Here is a 17,061-nt window from a genome sequence, read left to right on the forward strand (position 1 = left end):
ATTATTTTGCAACAAAACACTGCCATTTTATATTAAAGCTATCAGGAATCATAATTTTTAGACAAGTCCAAGTTCCAAAATTTACAAACAAGTGCATGTCAAACATGTGCATTTTTGTCTAATGCCTCGGATTTTTAGCAACTAAAACACATTTAAAGTTTAATTATGTATGTTCCTTGTGCGTTTAAACTACACAAAAACAATAGGATTAGGTTTACAAAACGCCTATATTTTGGTGTCCAATTTGTGCATACCTAAAAAAAGTGCAACAGGTATTTTTCGCTGTTTTCCAGCCAAAATTGGCAAGAAAGTGATAAGCTTAGATATAGTACATGTATTAATATTGGCTCTATATCTCAACTTAACTCGCTGCAAAATTCTAAATGGGTCACACAATTACAGCCCCCCATAAAACAATATGCAGTGACTGAAGTTGAGATAAAGAGCAATTATTAATACAAAATAACCACTTATCACTTTCTTGCTGATATGGCTGGAAAGCGGCATTTAAAGTAACAATCACGCTCCAAAATATCGAATATTTCGTTAAATAAAGCTAACCCATAAAAAAATCAATGTTCCTTTTAGCAAAATGCAAAATTTTAACGTTAGATGTTGTCTGGTAGAATTGATTTAACGAGATACAAAATGCTCGTTTTTATTTTTTTGTGGCCACAAATAATTCCCTTTATATCTCCCGTGAAATATCCAAACATTTACGGGCGAACACGAGATTGGATACGGTAAGCGTCGGAAGCATGACGTAGCTCTCATGAATAATCATTCTGTGAAATCAAAATGAATTCTGGGTAACTGGAACTTAGCGAATGCGAAAATGGCTTGTATAAATTTTGCAAATGAACGCAACCCGAATGAATCCGATCCTGACTCGAAAGTGAAAGTAGATTACATCGTGGAACGATATTTAGATATTTACATGTAGATGCTTAAAACTTGCCGAATGCTTGTAATATAACGTTTTTACATCAATGTTACTTGTTTTTAGGGTCTTCCTATTGTAATTAACCATCGTATGCCTATGGTACTACTTGTTGTCGAATGTTTTTTTTATAGCATAATGCAGCAGCCGTATGTATTGGTGAGCGTGATAGTGACTTTAAACAATTATTACAAGTCATAAAGGGTATATAACGGCGAAAAATAGCTGTCTTGGTACAGACGTACCCATCTTTTTCGTAACTTAATTACGCCCTCTGTTTCTAAACAATTTAACAACATAATAAACAGCTGTCAGTTACTAAGTGTATAAATCAATTTGTCAGTCAATGGCACTGTAAAGAGGATATCACCCAAGCTGAATGTGTACCTGACAGGGCGTTCTGTAGCAGGAGATAGACACTGGGTCTGCCTTCCACAGTGTAGATACCATGAACTGGACCCAGGGCTCTAACTCTCTGAAACATCACCACACAAAGCAGTCAGTCATATAATAATACAGAAATGGCACAAACATTTAAAACAACCTTAGCAAGAAAAACACAGCAGTATATTTTTTTTCATTTCTACATATTATAAAAAATATATAAAAAAATAAATAAATAAAAAGTATGTTGTTTTTGTGTTGTTGTTCTGGGTTTTTTTTTGGAGGAAGGTATACATTAACTTAGTATTAATATGTATGTCTTGTCTACTTCCAGATCTTTGTGGACATCCTTTAGACGATTAATAAATCCATATAGAGGAAGATAGGATCTTAGATATTGAAACAGCAAACCCTAAAAAACTTACCTCTATGAAGGGAGATAACTAAGTATTAATATGTATGTCTTGTCTACTTCCAGATCTTTGTGGACATCCTTTTCCATCTTCCACATTTTAATCTAGTCAATTTGTTTTACAGCATACCATACAAACTTTAAAGCTTGGGTAGGAGAGGATTCTTGTAATTTGTTACATTGTCTGATTGCTGTATAACTGTTAAATTTGTGTGATTTATGTAATTGAACTTGTTTTATAATGTCGTCATTATGGAAAAGTTATTCCATCCTTTGGACGATTAATAAATCCATATAGAGGAAGATAGAGACTTTATTTATACATGTTTGTTGCAATGCTCCATCTAGGTCTTTATTGAAAGCACCATGTCGCCCCAAGGTCCCACACTGCCCGCTTATGCCTTTTTTTAAATCTGATCACACATTTGTACATATACATACTTGTACAGCAAATCTTTAATTAGTTTAAATTAATGCTCTAAATTTACAAAGTAACACTGGTTTAATTAATTATATAAACAATGTTTAAAATGACAATACATTTATTATGAAATATATAACACATTTATATTTAAAATATGCCACAAGGATAATTTGATCTTATGCACTGAAGTAATTTTTTTTTACAAACTAGCTATTTCAGCAAAAATCCTGTCTTTTTCAAATCATAACTTGAGCAAAATTTTCTCTGAACAGAATATTTATTAATTTTGCACAATAACACATTGTTTTAAAACAGTTCCCACATACTTAGGATATTTCTTTGCCAATAATTACTCACGCGCAATAGAACGCCATCTTCGTAGTCCCAGATGATGACCTCTGTATCCAAGGAACAGGAAATCACCTGAGAAATACAGTATACACATATTTTTGGTTCAACACTAATTAACCACATGTTCGAAATGTACAATTGAGCCGCGTTCTAGGAAAACAGATTCTAATGCATGTGCATAAAGTGTCGTCCAAGATTAGCCTGTGTAGTCTGATAAGGCTTATCAGGGAAGACACTTTCGGCCTCTAGTGGATTTTTATTTAGAAGAAACTAACTTTAAATACAAAATTCCATAAAAGCAGGAAAGTGTCGTCCCCGATAAGCCTGTGTAATCTGCTCATTTATACATTGTATGATTTAATAGTAATAAACAACATGTTCCATTTATACACTTGTTTTTGTTTATTAAATATGTTTTTTTGTTAAGAATCTACAAATTAATCATTCCATACTATATATTTTACTATTACAAGTAATCAAATATACAAATGCATCATTCCATACTATATATTTAATTATTTTACTATTACAAGTATTTAATCTACAAATGAATCATTCCATACTATATATTTAACTATGACAAGAATTCAATTTGAATCATCTTGAATCTTTCTCTTGGAAAACAGGGCTTAATGCATGAATGTTAACTGTAGCCCCAGACTAGCCAGTGCAATCTGCACAGGCATATAAGGGATGACTCTTTTATGGAATTGTTTGTTTGAATTAGTCTTTCTTTAACAAAAATCAAATCAAGAAGGAAAGTGACATCCCTGGCCTTATTAGCCTGTGTTGACTGCACTGGCTTATATGGGGTGACACTTTACTAACATGTTGACTGCACTGGCTTATATGGGGTGACACTTTACTAACATGCATTAAGCCTGGTTTTGTCAAATCTAGGCTCATTTTAATACCTGAAGTTTATTCTTTGGGTGTAGAACGAGACCAGTCACATAACTTGTATGTCCACACAGCTCACGCACACAGAGACCACTCTCTGTGCTGAACACCTTCACTGCTGATCCAGAACAAACAAACAGGTATCTGAAAAACAGAAACTCGTAGTGTTCCCTCGTCCATTTTTATTTGAGGTTGAAACTACGTTTGGTGCTGGTTTAATAAAGTTTGTTTGTAAAATTGGACCATGTAGAAGCATGCACATGTCCACCAAGTAAATTTTGTAGTTGTTCATTTGACCTGCATAAATAAGCACATGAAATTGCATAGTTATGTAATATTATGATCATTAATTTTGGTGTTGACTAAAGATTCTGTTTGTTTATTTGATTTTTTTCCAAATTTCTTCAAACAATGTCATTGTGAAAACAATTAAAGTCAGGAACCCAGTGTTTATTGATCTTTACATATAAAACATTTGTGTGGTCTTATGCATATGAATTGAATATCTACATAAAGATAAAAAGGCATTGGTCATTGTGTGAGTTAGAACACATAAAGACACATATATTTTGTTATTACAATACCAGTGATTCATTTTGCCCTGCAACCCACATCCTATACACAAGTTTTTTTCCTGTGAGAACATCAATCTCAAACATGTGTGTTCGAAAGCATGTGTGTCTTTCGGACACATTGCATAATATTCCGAATTAAAACATTTAAAAAGTTTTAAATACCAGTTCGGTTCATGGATATCCTTTATTTCATGATGTCCCATAAATACCCAGTCAGCTGTTGACCCCCTTTTTTTACCCCCTTTAATTTTTTGCATAATCCTACACTGATAACTAAATCCAGTTAGGTCCAGTTGTTTGTGCCTTCATTGTACATTTCATTCAACAGCGTTTTATTCACCATTTTTGTTTGGACGGTTTCCTGACGTTCCCCCCCCCCCCCAAAGACGTTTCCTCCCCCAGACGTTTCCCCCCCCAAGACCCAAGACGTTTCCTCCCCAGACGTTTCCCCCCCCATTTTAGTTTTAGTGCAGACGTTCCCCCCCCCCCAATAAATTTATAATTGTTTGGTTGAAGTATTATCTTGATTTATTATCAAATTGATTACTTTGTTTATGAAGTCTTTAATAAATTTTATCTATGAAGCAGCTTGTTTGTGTTTTTTTGGTTCTAGAGTTCTTTAATTTTGTTAAACTGTGTAAGGAATGCATGTAAATCATTAGTAAGTGCATGTTGGTGTACTAGTGGAATAAATGGAATATTCTTAAAATCTTACTGAGTATCTTATACATGTTGCTCATTTGGGAGCACAAATGCAACCAAGAATAGTGTGTCATCCAGACCCATTTTGAATATACAATTAACACATTATTTCACTTTGAGTAAACCTGGACAGGGTTGTGGAACTTTAGTTGTTTTTAATCCAATTAAATAGGGTCAATTGGTGAATTGAAAAATGGTTAAATCACATTTATATTAATTTCAAAACTGTTTTGACAACTATTCATTAATACAATAGTTATAATTGTTTAATTTGTAACATACTTTTCCACTTAAAATGACCATCAAAGAACATCAAAGATGTGCTTTTACTCAATTTTTCAATGCTCTCAATTAATGAAAGCAAAATTGCAGGCACTTATAAACACAAGAGGGCCATGATGGCCCTGTATCGCTCCACTGTTTTTTTTATGCGAAAACAGCCTGCAATGCACATGGGTTGAAATGTACTCAAGCATGTGACTTTCTCTTTCTATCCCTCATCTCATTGGGCGCTTAAAGTTGGAAGGGTGAGCATTTTTATATATGGAAAACGTAACTACCGTGTTAATTAACTAAACAGACTACAAAGCCCGGGAATTGTCGCACAGGTCCATTGCTTATAATGTAGGTACATTTATCTCTCCAATAGATATTGTCGTTCTTTCTATTTCACATATTTTTAGATGCTGAAGATCAAATCTACGCATTCGATTTGAAACTGATTCACAAGACCATAGGAATCAAAATGCCTTAACCCTTTACCAACCAACACATTTTGGACTTTCCCCAATATGAAAGAGGTTGCAGACGACAATTGACCAGTCGCCAAATTATTGATCGCTCCGCCCACATAGTCACGTGGTCTAGTGATTAGAAAACTCCGACAAGCAGATCGCAATTATAGCACATTACGTGAGTGAAATACTATACTTGTAACGATGTATCATGCTCTTTTTATTAAAACCGCACACTAAACTAAACTGCTTTGTACAACTTTAATACAATCATAAATGCTTTAGAGAGAAATGGCGTAATCAAAATAAATGAGTTAACTATCAGAAACGTTTCTTATACATATTATAGGAAGTTGATGAAAAATCAGTGGTAAAAATGAGCATTTATTTCATATTGATTTTGAACTTGTATTAAACCGTCTGGCAGTTGCTATTCATATATAATTTTGAAAATATTTTTATTAAATGCAAATGACACATCCATATCATGATGGGTTTTTTGTTTATTAAAAATGTTTAGATCTTTGTTTTATTGTGTTATTTTTAAAAAGACACTGATTTTTTAAATTTAGATATAAATTAAATTTTGATTGTAACCATAATATAATACAGGCCTAATTTCGTGGTTTCATTAACAGATCTAATATGCATTTTATTTCATTTATGTTTAATGGGAACCTGCTACATTTCACTATCGAAAAATGAAATTTTGGTATTACGGTGCTGTTCACGAACATTCGAATCGAATACATTTAGCATATTATGCATTTGTTTATTTATAGCAAGATGGCCCTTATATGTTAATTGCAATTTTCACATTTCTCCCCGTATCAATATATGTTGTATTAGAAATGTTGTTGTATTATAAGCCTTACATTTTACACTTGAAGTCGCTTTAAGCTAGCTAAGCCGCGTTGAAATCACCTTTTTGTCGTTTTTACTTTAGTTAAAACAATATTTAAGTTAACAATTTATAATGATTTCCATTGTTTATGATCCACAGAAAATAAATATATAATTGGAAATCATTTAAGTAATTAAATAGTTCTTTTCTTGTGTACAGTACCTAACAATGCCTTAATGTTCATTCATTCTGAGATCCAAGCAACATACTGTCATTTGTTAATCATCGACAATTACGCTGAGATTAATAAGCACGTGTGGCAATTATTATGTTGCCCAAACTGCTTAATAATATTGTGCATCAAACGGTATAACACGTTTTATAGAACACACAACTGGTGTGGTTACACTATTTATTGTGTTTGTTTTCTCATTACTCGTTCATATGTTCAAGAAATAAAGATAAAATAATAACCTTTTATAAAGTATGTATAGCACCTACAATTTTGAATAATGATCGAACAGTAATGATCATGCATTTGATATAAAATCTGTGTAAACTCTTAAAAATTACGTCCATTCCATATGTACGATACGCTTTGTTTGTCGGACAAAATGGTGGCCAGATAAGCGTTGCTGAGGGGTGTGTGAAAAATCGATATCTGATTGGCTGATCGAAGAATGTGGGCGGAGCGATCGATACTTTGGCATCTGGTCAATTAAATTGCAATGGAATATGAAGAAATGATCAGGTAGGGTAAAAATAATTGTGATAAAAGGAGAAATTGCTCATCTTGAGCAATTTCTCCTTTTATCACAATTATTTATTTGGTCGTCAGCTACAAACCCGTAAAATCCTGTTAGTGTTTGGTAAAGGGTTAATAATTTTTGGTTCCTTCTCAGAGCTTTTCACACATTTATAACAAATACAATAGTAGCATCTTTCTTTGTAAACAATCATCTCAAAATATAATTAACAACCCACACATCCCTAAGACCAATAGGCCTGAGAATATTATGATAATCTAAAGATTATTTCTTTTTATTTATAAATGTATTTAATAAAGTAATACATTTGACTTCTAAGATCAATTCAGAACTTATATTAAGAAAATTATAAAATGGTCAGAAATATATATGGATCGTTGAGCAATTGACAATCATATCCACAATTCATGAGTAACGATTCACAAATGGAACAATAATCATTAGTAATTAAAAAGCAGCATATACGATAGTTAAGAACATTGCACATCATTAATTCCAACACCTCTTGGATACGAAGACGTTTGAGTTTACCATGCAGTATCATATATTGACTTTTCTTGAAATAATTATGTTCATGGAAGTTGTTTTTTTTAAATCAATAAGATATTATTAAACTGGTTTAAACACTCCAAAAAAAGACATGAAATTAACATGTCATCCGAAATATGTTTATCCGGATATATGGTCACTTTCGACATATTTAAATAAAACCCGACTTTTTTCAGTTTATAAGAAAAACATGCATAACACATGTTCTTACTTCAATTCCTTTGTAAGCAGTCACCATCTGATCTAAAATGGCACTAAATGACAGGATTTTATCTCATGTTTACAAGATGTTGTTGATGTTGTTGGTCACAGCCACACGGCCGCAGTAATCTCCCCTGGTAAACGTCATATGTTCAGTTTTGTGACCCCCGGGGCAGGGTCAAATTTGAGCCCAGGGGAATAATTTGAACAAATTTAGTAGAGGACTATAAGATGTCACTACATACCAAATTTAGATGCCCTAGGCTCTATAATTATGAACAAGGAGATTTTTAAAGTTTGCACATAAATGGCCTTATTTAAGCATATTTTCATTTTTATGACCCCAGGGGTAGGGTCAAATTTGAGCCCAGGGGCATAATTTGAACAAACTAAGTAGAGAACTATTACATGTCACTACATACCAAATTTGGTAGCCCTATGCCATATGGTTATGGACAGAAAGATTTTTAAAGTTCTCACAAAAATAGACCCTATATAAGCCTATGTTCAATTTTGTGACCCCCGGGGCAGGGTCAAATTTGACCCCAGGGGCATAATTTGAACAAATTTGGTAGAGGACTATTAGATGTCTCTACATACCAAATTTGATAGCCCTAGGCCCAATGGTTATGGAGGAAAAGATTTTGAAAGTTTTCAGCAATTTTTCAATTTTGTGACCCCCTGGGTAGGGTCAAATTTGACCCCAGGGACAAAATTTGAACAAATTTGAAAGAGGTTCACCCCAGGAACATTCCTGAGAAATTTTATCAGAATTGGACCAGTAGTTTAGGAGAAGAAGATGTTTAAAGAAAAAGTTAACGCACGGACGCACGCACAACGGACACAGGACCATGACATAAGCCCCGCGAGCCTCTGGAGCTAACAATTATAATAAGATCCATTTAATTGGTAAAATTTGTCAGAGGCTTCCCTACAAACAACCATCAAAAATCATTAATTAATATTTTAATCAGTCAGGACTCAATTTATCAATTTTTTTTAATGATTAATTATTAAGACACATAAAATGCACTCAATTTTAAAACTAATTGATAAAGTGTTTTTTTTCACATTATGTAGAAGTTTCACCCCCAAAATGGGGGTGAAACGTATAGGGAGGAAACGTCTGGGGAGGAAACGTCTTGGGGGGGAAACGTCTGCCACCCTTTTTGACAGGGGCTGGGTCCTTTAAGATTGGGAAACAGCATTCTAGATAAGCTGCGTATCAGCGTAATATACGCATTAGAAATATCAAGATACGCTCAATTTATCATTTCCGTGCGTACATTTAAGCAAGTCAATCTGGACTTAGGCAAATGATATAAATTCTCTGCGTACAACGTAAACAAAAAATATAAACAGCTGATTGTTTTTTGCCAAAATATGAGATTGGTTATCGCAGTGCTCTAGATAACATGCGTAAAGGCGTAAAAACGAATTAAATTTCTTAAATAATGATTTAGATTTAAACTCTTTGCGTTAAGTTACGCATTGAAAAACTAAAACAGGAATTGAAAATTTTCGAACGTGCGTAAGACTTCCAGTAGCAAATTATATACGGTAAACATTTCATCCCGGTTCTGACTCGTCTAGGCACTCAATTAAAACTACAACTTTAAGTCAACGTCACTCAAGCGTTTGCTGTGAGGAAGAGCAACACCTAAGAACGGTCGAAACCAAACGGTCTCGATTCTGTTCTCCTAGTATTGCAGGCGAGTCATTACTGTTTAGTGTACCTTTTTAATTACCCTTATCGTAATTTTTATAAACAAGTAATATACTGTATACCATTTCAAAATGTCATTAAAATTAAATGTTAAACAAGAGCGCCAAACTGTCACAAGATACGCCCGTTTGAAGGTTTTGGACACCATGCTCAATGCTTGACATGCACTAACTGACCTCGAGACCTAGTTATTGACCCGGCATGACCCATATTTGAACTTGACCTAGATATCATTTAGATGTAACATCTGACTAAATTTGGTGAAGATCAGATGAAAACTACTTCAATTAGAGAGTGGACACCATGCTTAATGCTTGAAATGCACTATGTGACCTCTTGACCTCGTTTTTTACCCAGCATGACCCATATTCGAACTTGACCTACATATCATCTAGACATAAATTCTGACCAAATTAGCTGAAGATCAGATGAAAACTACTTCAATTAGTGAGCGGACACCATGCTAAATGCTTGAAATGCACTAAGTAACCTCGTGACCTAGTTTTTGACCCGGCATGACCCATATTTAAACTTGACCTACAGATCATCTAGACACAACTTCTGACCAAATTTGGTGAAGATCGGGTTAAAACTACTTCAATTAGAGAGCGGACACCATGCTTAATCCTTAAAATGCACTAAGTGACCCCGTGACCTAGTTTTTGACCCGGCATGACCCATATTCAAACTTGACCTAGATATTGTCTAGACACAACTTCTGACCAAGTTTGGTGATGATCGAATGAAAACTATTTGCATAAGAGAGCGGACACTGCTGTGGACGTCGCCCGCCCCCGCCGCCCGCCAAGGGTGAAACTATAATACGTCCCGTTTTTAAAAACGGGCGTATAAAAATTGATTTTAGGTTGATGACAATGATAAACAGTTGCCTTTCTATAGTACCCATGCACAGTGAAAAACTCATGTACCTGTGGAAATCATGATTAGATTGAAGGAAAAATGAAACTTACCAATAAACATGTTGTTAAAAATAACTCGTTTCAAAAATCGCGAAAAAAATAAACCCGATGAAAATATCGCAAAATAAAACTGGATAAAAATATTGCATAAAAATATTGCATGTGTTAATCGGTTGCATGTCTCCAATCAGACCTGACTGATATATAATCTATATACTACCTCTGACCAAGTTTGGTGAATTCAACTTGAACTAGAGCTTTGTCACTGAATGTGACTTATACCCCCATACCACTTTGACGCAGGATAAAAAGTTGTTTAAAAGTTTCGGATGAATACAATTTGAATTAGAGTCCGGACAAAGTGGCGCCGTTGAAAATGCACTAATTGACCCTATGACCTAGTTCTTGACCCGACATGACCCATATTCGAACTTGACCTAGATATCAACTAGATGCAACTACTGACCAAGTTTGGTAAAGATCGGATGAATACAATTTGAATAAGAGTCCGGACAAAGTGGCGCTGTTGAAAATGGACTAATTGACCCTATGACCTAGTTTTTTACCTGGCATGACCCATATTCGAACTTGGCCTAGATATCAACTAGATGCAACTACTGACCAAGTTTGGTGAAGATAAGATTTATACAATTTGAATTAGAGTCCGGACAAAGTAAAATGCACTAATTGACCCTTTGACCTAGTTTTTGACCCAGCATGACCCATATTCGGACTTGACCTAGATATCAACTAGATGCAACTACTGACCAAGTTTGGTGAAGATCGGATGAATACAATTTGAATTAGAGTCCGGACAAAGTGGCGCCGTTGAAAATGCACTAATTGACCCTATGACCTAGTTTTTGACCCGGCATGACCCATATTCGAACTTGGCCTATATATCAACTAGATGCAACTGCTGACCAAGTTTGGTGAAGATCGGATGAATACAATTTGAAATAGAGTCCGGACAAAGTGGCCCCTTTGAAAATGCACTTATTGACCCTATGACCTAGTTTTTGACCCGGCATGACCCATATTCGAACTTGGCCTAGATATCAACTAGATGCAACTGCTGACCAAGTTTGGTGAAGATCGGATGAATACAATTTGAATTAGAGTCCGGACAAAGTGATGCCTTCCGCCTGCCGCCCGCCACCCGCCCGCCCGCCCGCCAAGGGGTTTCACATAATACGTCCCGTATTTTATACGGGCGTATAATATAGTTTTTGATATGACTTTAACGGCGACCAAAATGCCATTATGACCTAAGCCGAAGTGTCAGTGACCGTTTTACATAAAAAAACGAAATGGCCGACCGAAGCGTGGAAGGCAAAAAAGCCATTGCAGTGTCAAAAGCCCACGCTGCATGCATTCTTTCAATTAGATTCAAATACCCAAAGCATGGTTTCGTCAATAATTGATGAATTTATAAGCTCTTGCGTAAATGACTCAATTTGTTGATGTGTCAAAAACAATGAATAAACAATTATTTTGTAATATATTGTTAAGAATTAATTTTAAAAATAGACGTAAAATAAGAATTAAGTTTTAAAATAGGGAGTAAATAAGAATTAGACCAAAATTTTATCTGGAGCTCTGGGTTATCGTAAAAATTAGAGCTAATTTGTGCGCTGGATTTTAGAAATAGTTAGCCAGTCCGTATGTATACTCTGTATCATCTAGACGCATTGTAAATTTAGTATTGATTTTTTTAAACAGACAGTCAAGCGTTTATTTACATGAAGAGGTCAGCAAGGCTTCTTCATAGCCAAAACAAATTACCTCTCAAAGTTAAATTGATTATTTTTATACGGCACAAGTTGTATCAAGTAAAAACATTGTACTTCCAATACTGAATGATTTAATTTCCTCTGTTTTCAAATAAAAAAGGACACACTTGAAAGCTAATAAAAGAACTGTTGAAAGTTAAGTGTGTTCAGACCTGGCTTAGGAGGAAAAAACGAAGGAGGAAAAGGCTCATGGAAGCCAATAAACCAAGGACAGTTAAAAAAACAAACTTGAAGAAACCTACTACTATGAAGGAATACACATAGTTAATGGTTTATTGTGTTTAACATGATCAAAGTAGTGAGTCTGTACCACGGCTATATTCTTGTTTTACTTTAAGCAAATTACCCTTCAAGCAAGGCAAAATTTGACCATTTACCCCCATGCTTTGAAAAGTTGGGGTATTTACCCCCAATGGGTCAAAAATTATCTATAACGCTGGCGAAAACATTACGAGCTTTTTACTACAATTGGGAAATTAGTGCTGTTTTGTTTATGAAGAGGTGCATATGGACTCCCAGAGCCCCCATAGCAAAAATTAAGGTTCTGTGAGTACGGTTATATAGACTACAAACGTCCCTTGCTTTAGCTATCAATAAGCTAGTTCTGGCTACCATAACTTTAAATGTTGCTTTTTATGATTTTTGACAGGCGTGACTTTATAGTTATGGACCAACCCCATTAGGAAAGTCAACCAGAAATTCCCGAAAAGTTGACAGTTCACAAAGACCGTTCCAAAACAGCTTTAAAATTCAGTTATTGGCCCAAATCAAGCACTTGATGGAAAGATTGACATTTTTCACATTTAACTGATATATTCTTTCACAAAATACTATATTAAACATTTAAAATTTATCTATTCTGCTCTTACATATCGAGAAAAACAGCGATGTGACAGACTTTCTTGAAATGCGAATCTCCAGAGATTTCACGGTCATATGATGTTATTTCTATTTTAGTAACATACCATATGATCAAGTGTTTTCAAATTCAGAATGACATTTCCCAGTATTTTAGATTATTCTGGCTTGTTTTGTAAACAAATTGTAGTGTAAATACAAACTCAAGGTAAATAGTATTTAAAACTACCTGATTCACACTGAAATCAGTCTTATAATCCACCAGAAGTAAGTTGTTAATCTCAAATAATAGATTTTAAAAAACGAAAATAATGTTTACAATTTCAGCAAAATTTGTTAAGATCGATCCGAAAGTATCCAAATGAAAACTCGTCACGTGACAAAGCGACAATGGCGTCAAAATTGTGAATTTCAGACCGAAGAGAGTTATTTACATCTATTGTAAGATGCATTTGAAACATTTGAACCTTAAAATATTCCCCGATGCAGTCATTTATATTCATTCACCAATATACGTAGAAATGTATCCAAGAAAATTAGCTTTCTTTGATTTATAGCGTGACATAAATATGTTACGGCTCTGGTTGACTTTCGATATGGGGTTGGCTCAGCGTACAGGTATGTCAATACTATATAAACTGTACGCTGAAGTTTCTTTAGCTATCAATAAGCATGCAAACATCTGAAACTTTTCAGTCGAGATTGAGTACCTACTTATCATCATTTGAAAATATTGGCTTAGCCTTAACTAAACTCGCTCCTGACTTGATTGGGAAATAAATTTTATCTTCTTTCCTAATCGTGTCATCGGAAGAATACATGCTTGTTTCTGTAAACATGTTCTCTATGGGCGCAGCCATGTTTAGCAGTGATGTTTTGTTTCAATACGCATGCGCAGCAATCAGTCGAAACGGCCAAGTAAATAAGCACTCGGTCAACACGGCAACTAAAATATATGGTCTGAAAAACGACAGCTCTGCATATTCCCAACTGAACTTTTATTCTAAAACGGTTAAAGGCATTATAACGTTGTAAGTGATGAACATAAAAATTCAATTTCCTCTAACTCGACTGTTATAATTTACATTTTCTGTCACTTACTTTATATAAGATGGTGAAGATATATTTGAAATGATTTAATAATTAATGTTGCAAAAAAGGTCTTTGTGCAAGTGTGCTATATCTAATGTTTCATCAAGGTTGGTCAATGCAACCTTAAGTGTATGACTGGAAAACGCAAATCAAAGTACAATACGGGATTATTCTTTTTATTGAAGAGTTGCAGTAGATAAATTAATACACGCTGCTCTGTCATTTCTGGGCTATAAAGGTGTGATTTCCTTATTTTGAACAGGCACATAAAAATATGATTAACAATATATTCCTGATTCTCATTAGTTTTTTCTTTGGAGAATTTGATTGACAAAAGTGTTCAAAATAACTAACTGGTTGATAGCCCCCCCTTAAATCGCCAAAGTAAAGTCAATTCATTTGATGTTTCACACTTAACTAGATCTAAATCACCTATTTAAACTCATTTTTCTTCTTTTTCGTACAAAAAAATTCCCACTTATCACAGAAAATCGCTAAACATTTTAACTTTAGACTCTCTGTCGCCCGGTTTTTCAAGTCGAACTTTGCGATTCTAATGTATTCCTCTGTTTGCACATTGATACTCTTACTGAACAGCCTAGTGATGCCTTCAAAAACACTAAAATCGTGGAGCTTTCAGGGGGCTTTGCCACCCTCGACCCCCTAGCAGGACTTTGCCCTGCACCCACCAGGGGCCCTAGTGGCCCCCTGGACCACCAGCAAATCTGTCAATTTCCCTTCCCCTAACCAGAAATCCTGGATCCGCCCCTGGATAGTAAAAGAAGCCATGTAGTTGAGCTCATGCACCAACCACACATGCAAGTTATGTATTACATTAGCATCACATTACACCTAGTGAATGTTTGCTCCACTATCAACTTGTCTCTGTCAAAAAATCATCAATCATTTTGTTACGAGTTGTGATGAGTTAAACAATCGTCAGACACCCCCGGTCTATTCATTATATTACTCTCCATTCCTATATATATGAGTGGAGTGTAATCAGCAGCCATGGGTATCCGACCATGGAGTTAAACATGGTTTTAACAACTCGATCTTCAACCCTTTTGTCTACAGGAACTGAATGGACCCATATACCCCGGTATTCGGGAATGTATTAACATTCCATTGGAATTCAGCTGATATTGTTAGTTCACAAATTAGACATATATCTGAATCAAAGTATTTAGTTGATATTAATGATACTGAGCAAACAGGAATGGATACTTATTTAGTGAATGTTTTAATGAGATTAACTATTTAATGATTTTCATTGGTAGTTGACATTTTTTATTGCATTATTTTGAGACATTCTATTTTGAGTGATATTTCCGATTAAATCACAATTCATTGAATAGTGGATCAATTAAAATTAGAATTTATAGGTCATAAAATAATAAAATATGTGTTCATATTCCAAATTTTGAAGAAATCTGTTCATAATCTGTTGATTAATAATCGAGAAAAATATTAGTATTGTGTTAGAGGTGAGACTGATTAATACATTCAGTACATATATATAAATAAACATTGATTTTAAGCAAAAAACAAACATTTTTTACAGTTCCAAATTTGAGCATTATTCTATTTAATTGTATATCAGAATAATAGGTCCTGGGGTGTAACCTCAAATACTGAGTGAAAGAAATTCACAAAGAATGTATTAAGTTTCAATTGGATACCAGCAGTAGAACAAGAGATGTGTTTGTCAGAAACACAATGCCCCCTATTGCGCCGCTTTGAAGCCACAAATTTGACCTTTGACCTTGAAGGATGACCTTGACCTTTCACGACTCAAAATGTGCAGCTCCATGAGATACACATGCATGCCAAATATTAAGTTGCTATCTTCAATATTGCAAGTTATGACCAAGGTTAAAGTTTTGTGACACAGACAGACAGACGGACGGACGGACGGACGGACGGACAGACAGACAGACAGACAACAGACGACAGACAGACGACAGACAGACAGACAGACAGACAGACAGACAGACAATATATCCCCAATCATTCAATCCGGGGGCATAAAAACAAAATGATGAAAACTAAACAATGATGCCTTAAAAGGCTTATATAAAAGGCAATAAACAAACATTCCCAGTGCAATTTATAGAGCTATTCAATGTTTCTAAGATATGAGCCTCATTCTGGTAAAACTGGGCTTAATGCATGTGTGTAGGGCGTCATCCCAGATAAGCTTGTGCACTCCGCACAGGCTAATCAGGGACAACACTTTCTGATTTTATAGAATTTTCATTAAAAGAAAGTATTTTCTAAACCCAAAGTCTAGGTGGAAAGTGTTGTCCCTGATTAGCCTGTGTGGACTGCACAGGCTAATCTGGGATGACACTTAACGCAATCGTATCACGCACAGTTTTATGAGAATGCAGCTCATATTATCATTTTGAACATTTCTTAGAGTTAATTGAATATAAGATGAACACCTTTAGACAATTGAATAGTCTTTAGTGCCAATTTTAGATAATTCAAGAGTCATAACTCAACAAATAATGAGGATTTTAGAAAATCATTGAAAATCTATATTATTCCTAAAAATGTTCATGTAGTCAGAAACTGTTTGGATGAAATCTATTGTAATATAATTACAACAAGAGCTGTCACCATAGGATGACTTGTGCCCCCTATAAACGCTTGATAGAAGTTATGAGCTTTTTTTGAAACCTAAACACAGATTTCGAAACCTAAACGCGGACCCTAAATTCAAGGTCAAGGTCACAGGGGTCAAAATTTGTGTGCGTATGGAAAGGCCTTGTCCATATAAAAATGCATTCCAAATATGAAGGTTATATCTCAAAGGACATAGAAGTTATGAGCATTTTTCAAAACCTAAACGCAGATTTTGAAACCTAAACGCTGACCCTAAAT

General features: G+C 34.7%; 1 protein-coding gene and 1 long non-coding RNA gene across 2 annotated transcripts in view; both read right to left on the reverse strand.

The window, feature by feature from the left end:
- Positions 1-13,944, reverse strand: part of LOC127855719 (WD repeat-containing protein 75-like) — a 52,601-nt gene extending 38,657 nt beyond the window's left edge. Inside the window, exons 1-4 of the mRNA XM_052391510.1 lie at positions 13,795-13,944; positions 3,426-3,555; positions 2,518-2,583; positions 1,328-1,415 (exon numbers count right to left, since the gene is read on the reverse strand). Coding sequence (XP_052247470.1) covers positions 1,328-1,415; positions 2,518-2,583; positions 3,426-3,555; positions 13,795-13,940 — 430 coding nt within the window. The 5' untranslated portion in view covers positions 13,941-13,944. The remainder of the gene's footprint in view (positions 1-1,327; positions 1,416-2,517; positions 2,584-3,425; positions 3,556-13,794) is intronic.
- LOC127855721 (uncharacterized) lies at positions 10,469-11,622 on the reverse strand. Its single transcript, XR_008037657.1, has 2 exons — positions 11,169-11,622; positions 10,469-10,866 (listed from the first exon to the last, which is right to left on the reverse strand). It is a non-coding gene; the product is annotated as an uncharacterized LOC127855721 (long non-coding RNA).
- Positions 13,945-17,061: the final 3,117 nt, after the last annotated feature.

This window comes from Dreissena polymorpha, chromosome 13 (genome assembly GCF_020536995.1).
Source record: "Dreissena polymorpha isolate Duluth1 chromosome 13, UMN_Dpol_1.0, whole genome shotgun sequence".
In the NCBI taxonomy this organism is placed as follows: Eukaryota; Metazoa; Mollusca; class Bivalvia; order Myida; family Dreissenidae; genus Dreissena; species Dreissena polymorpha.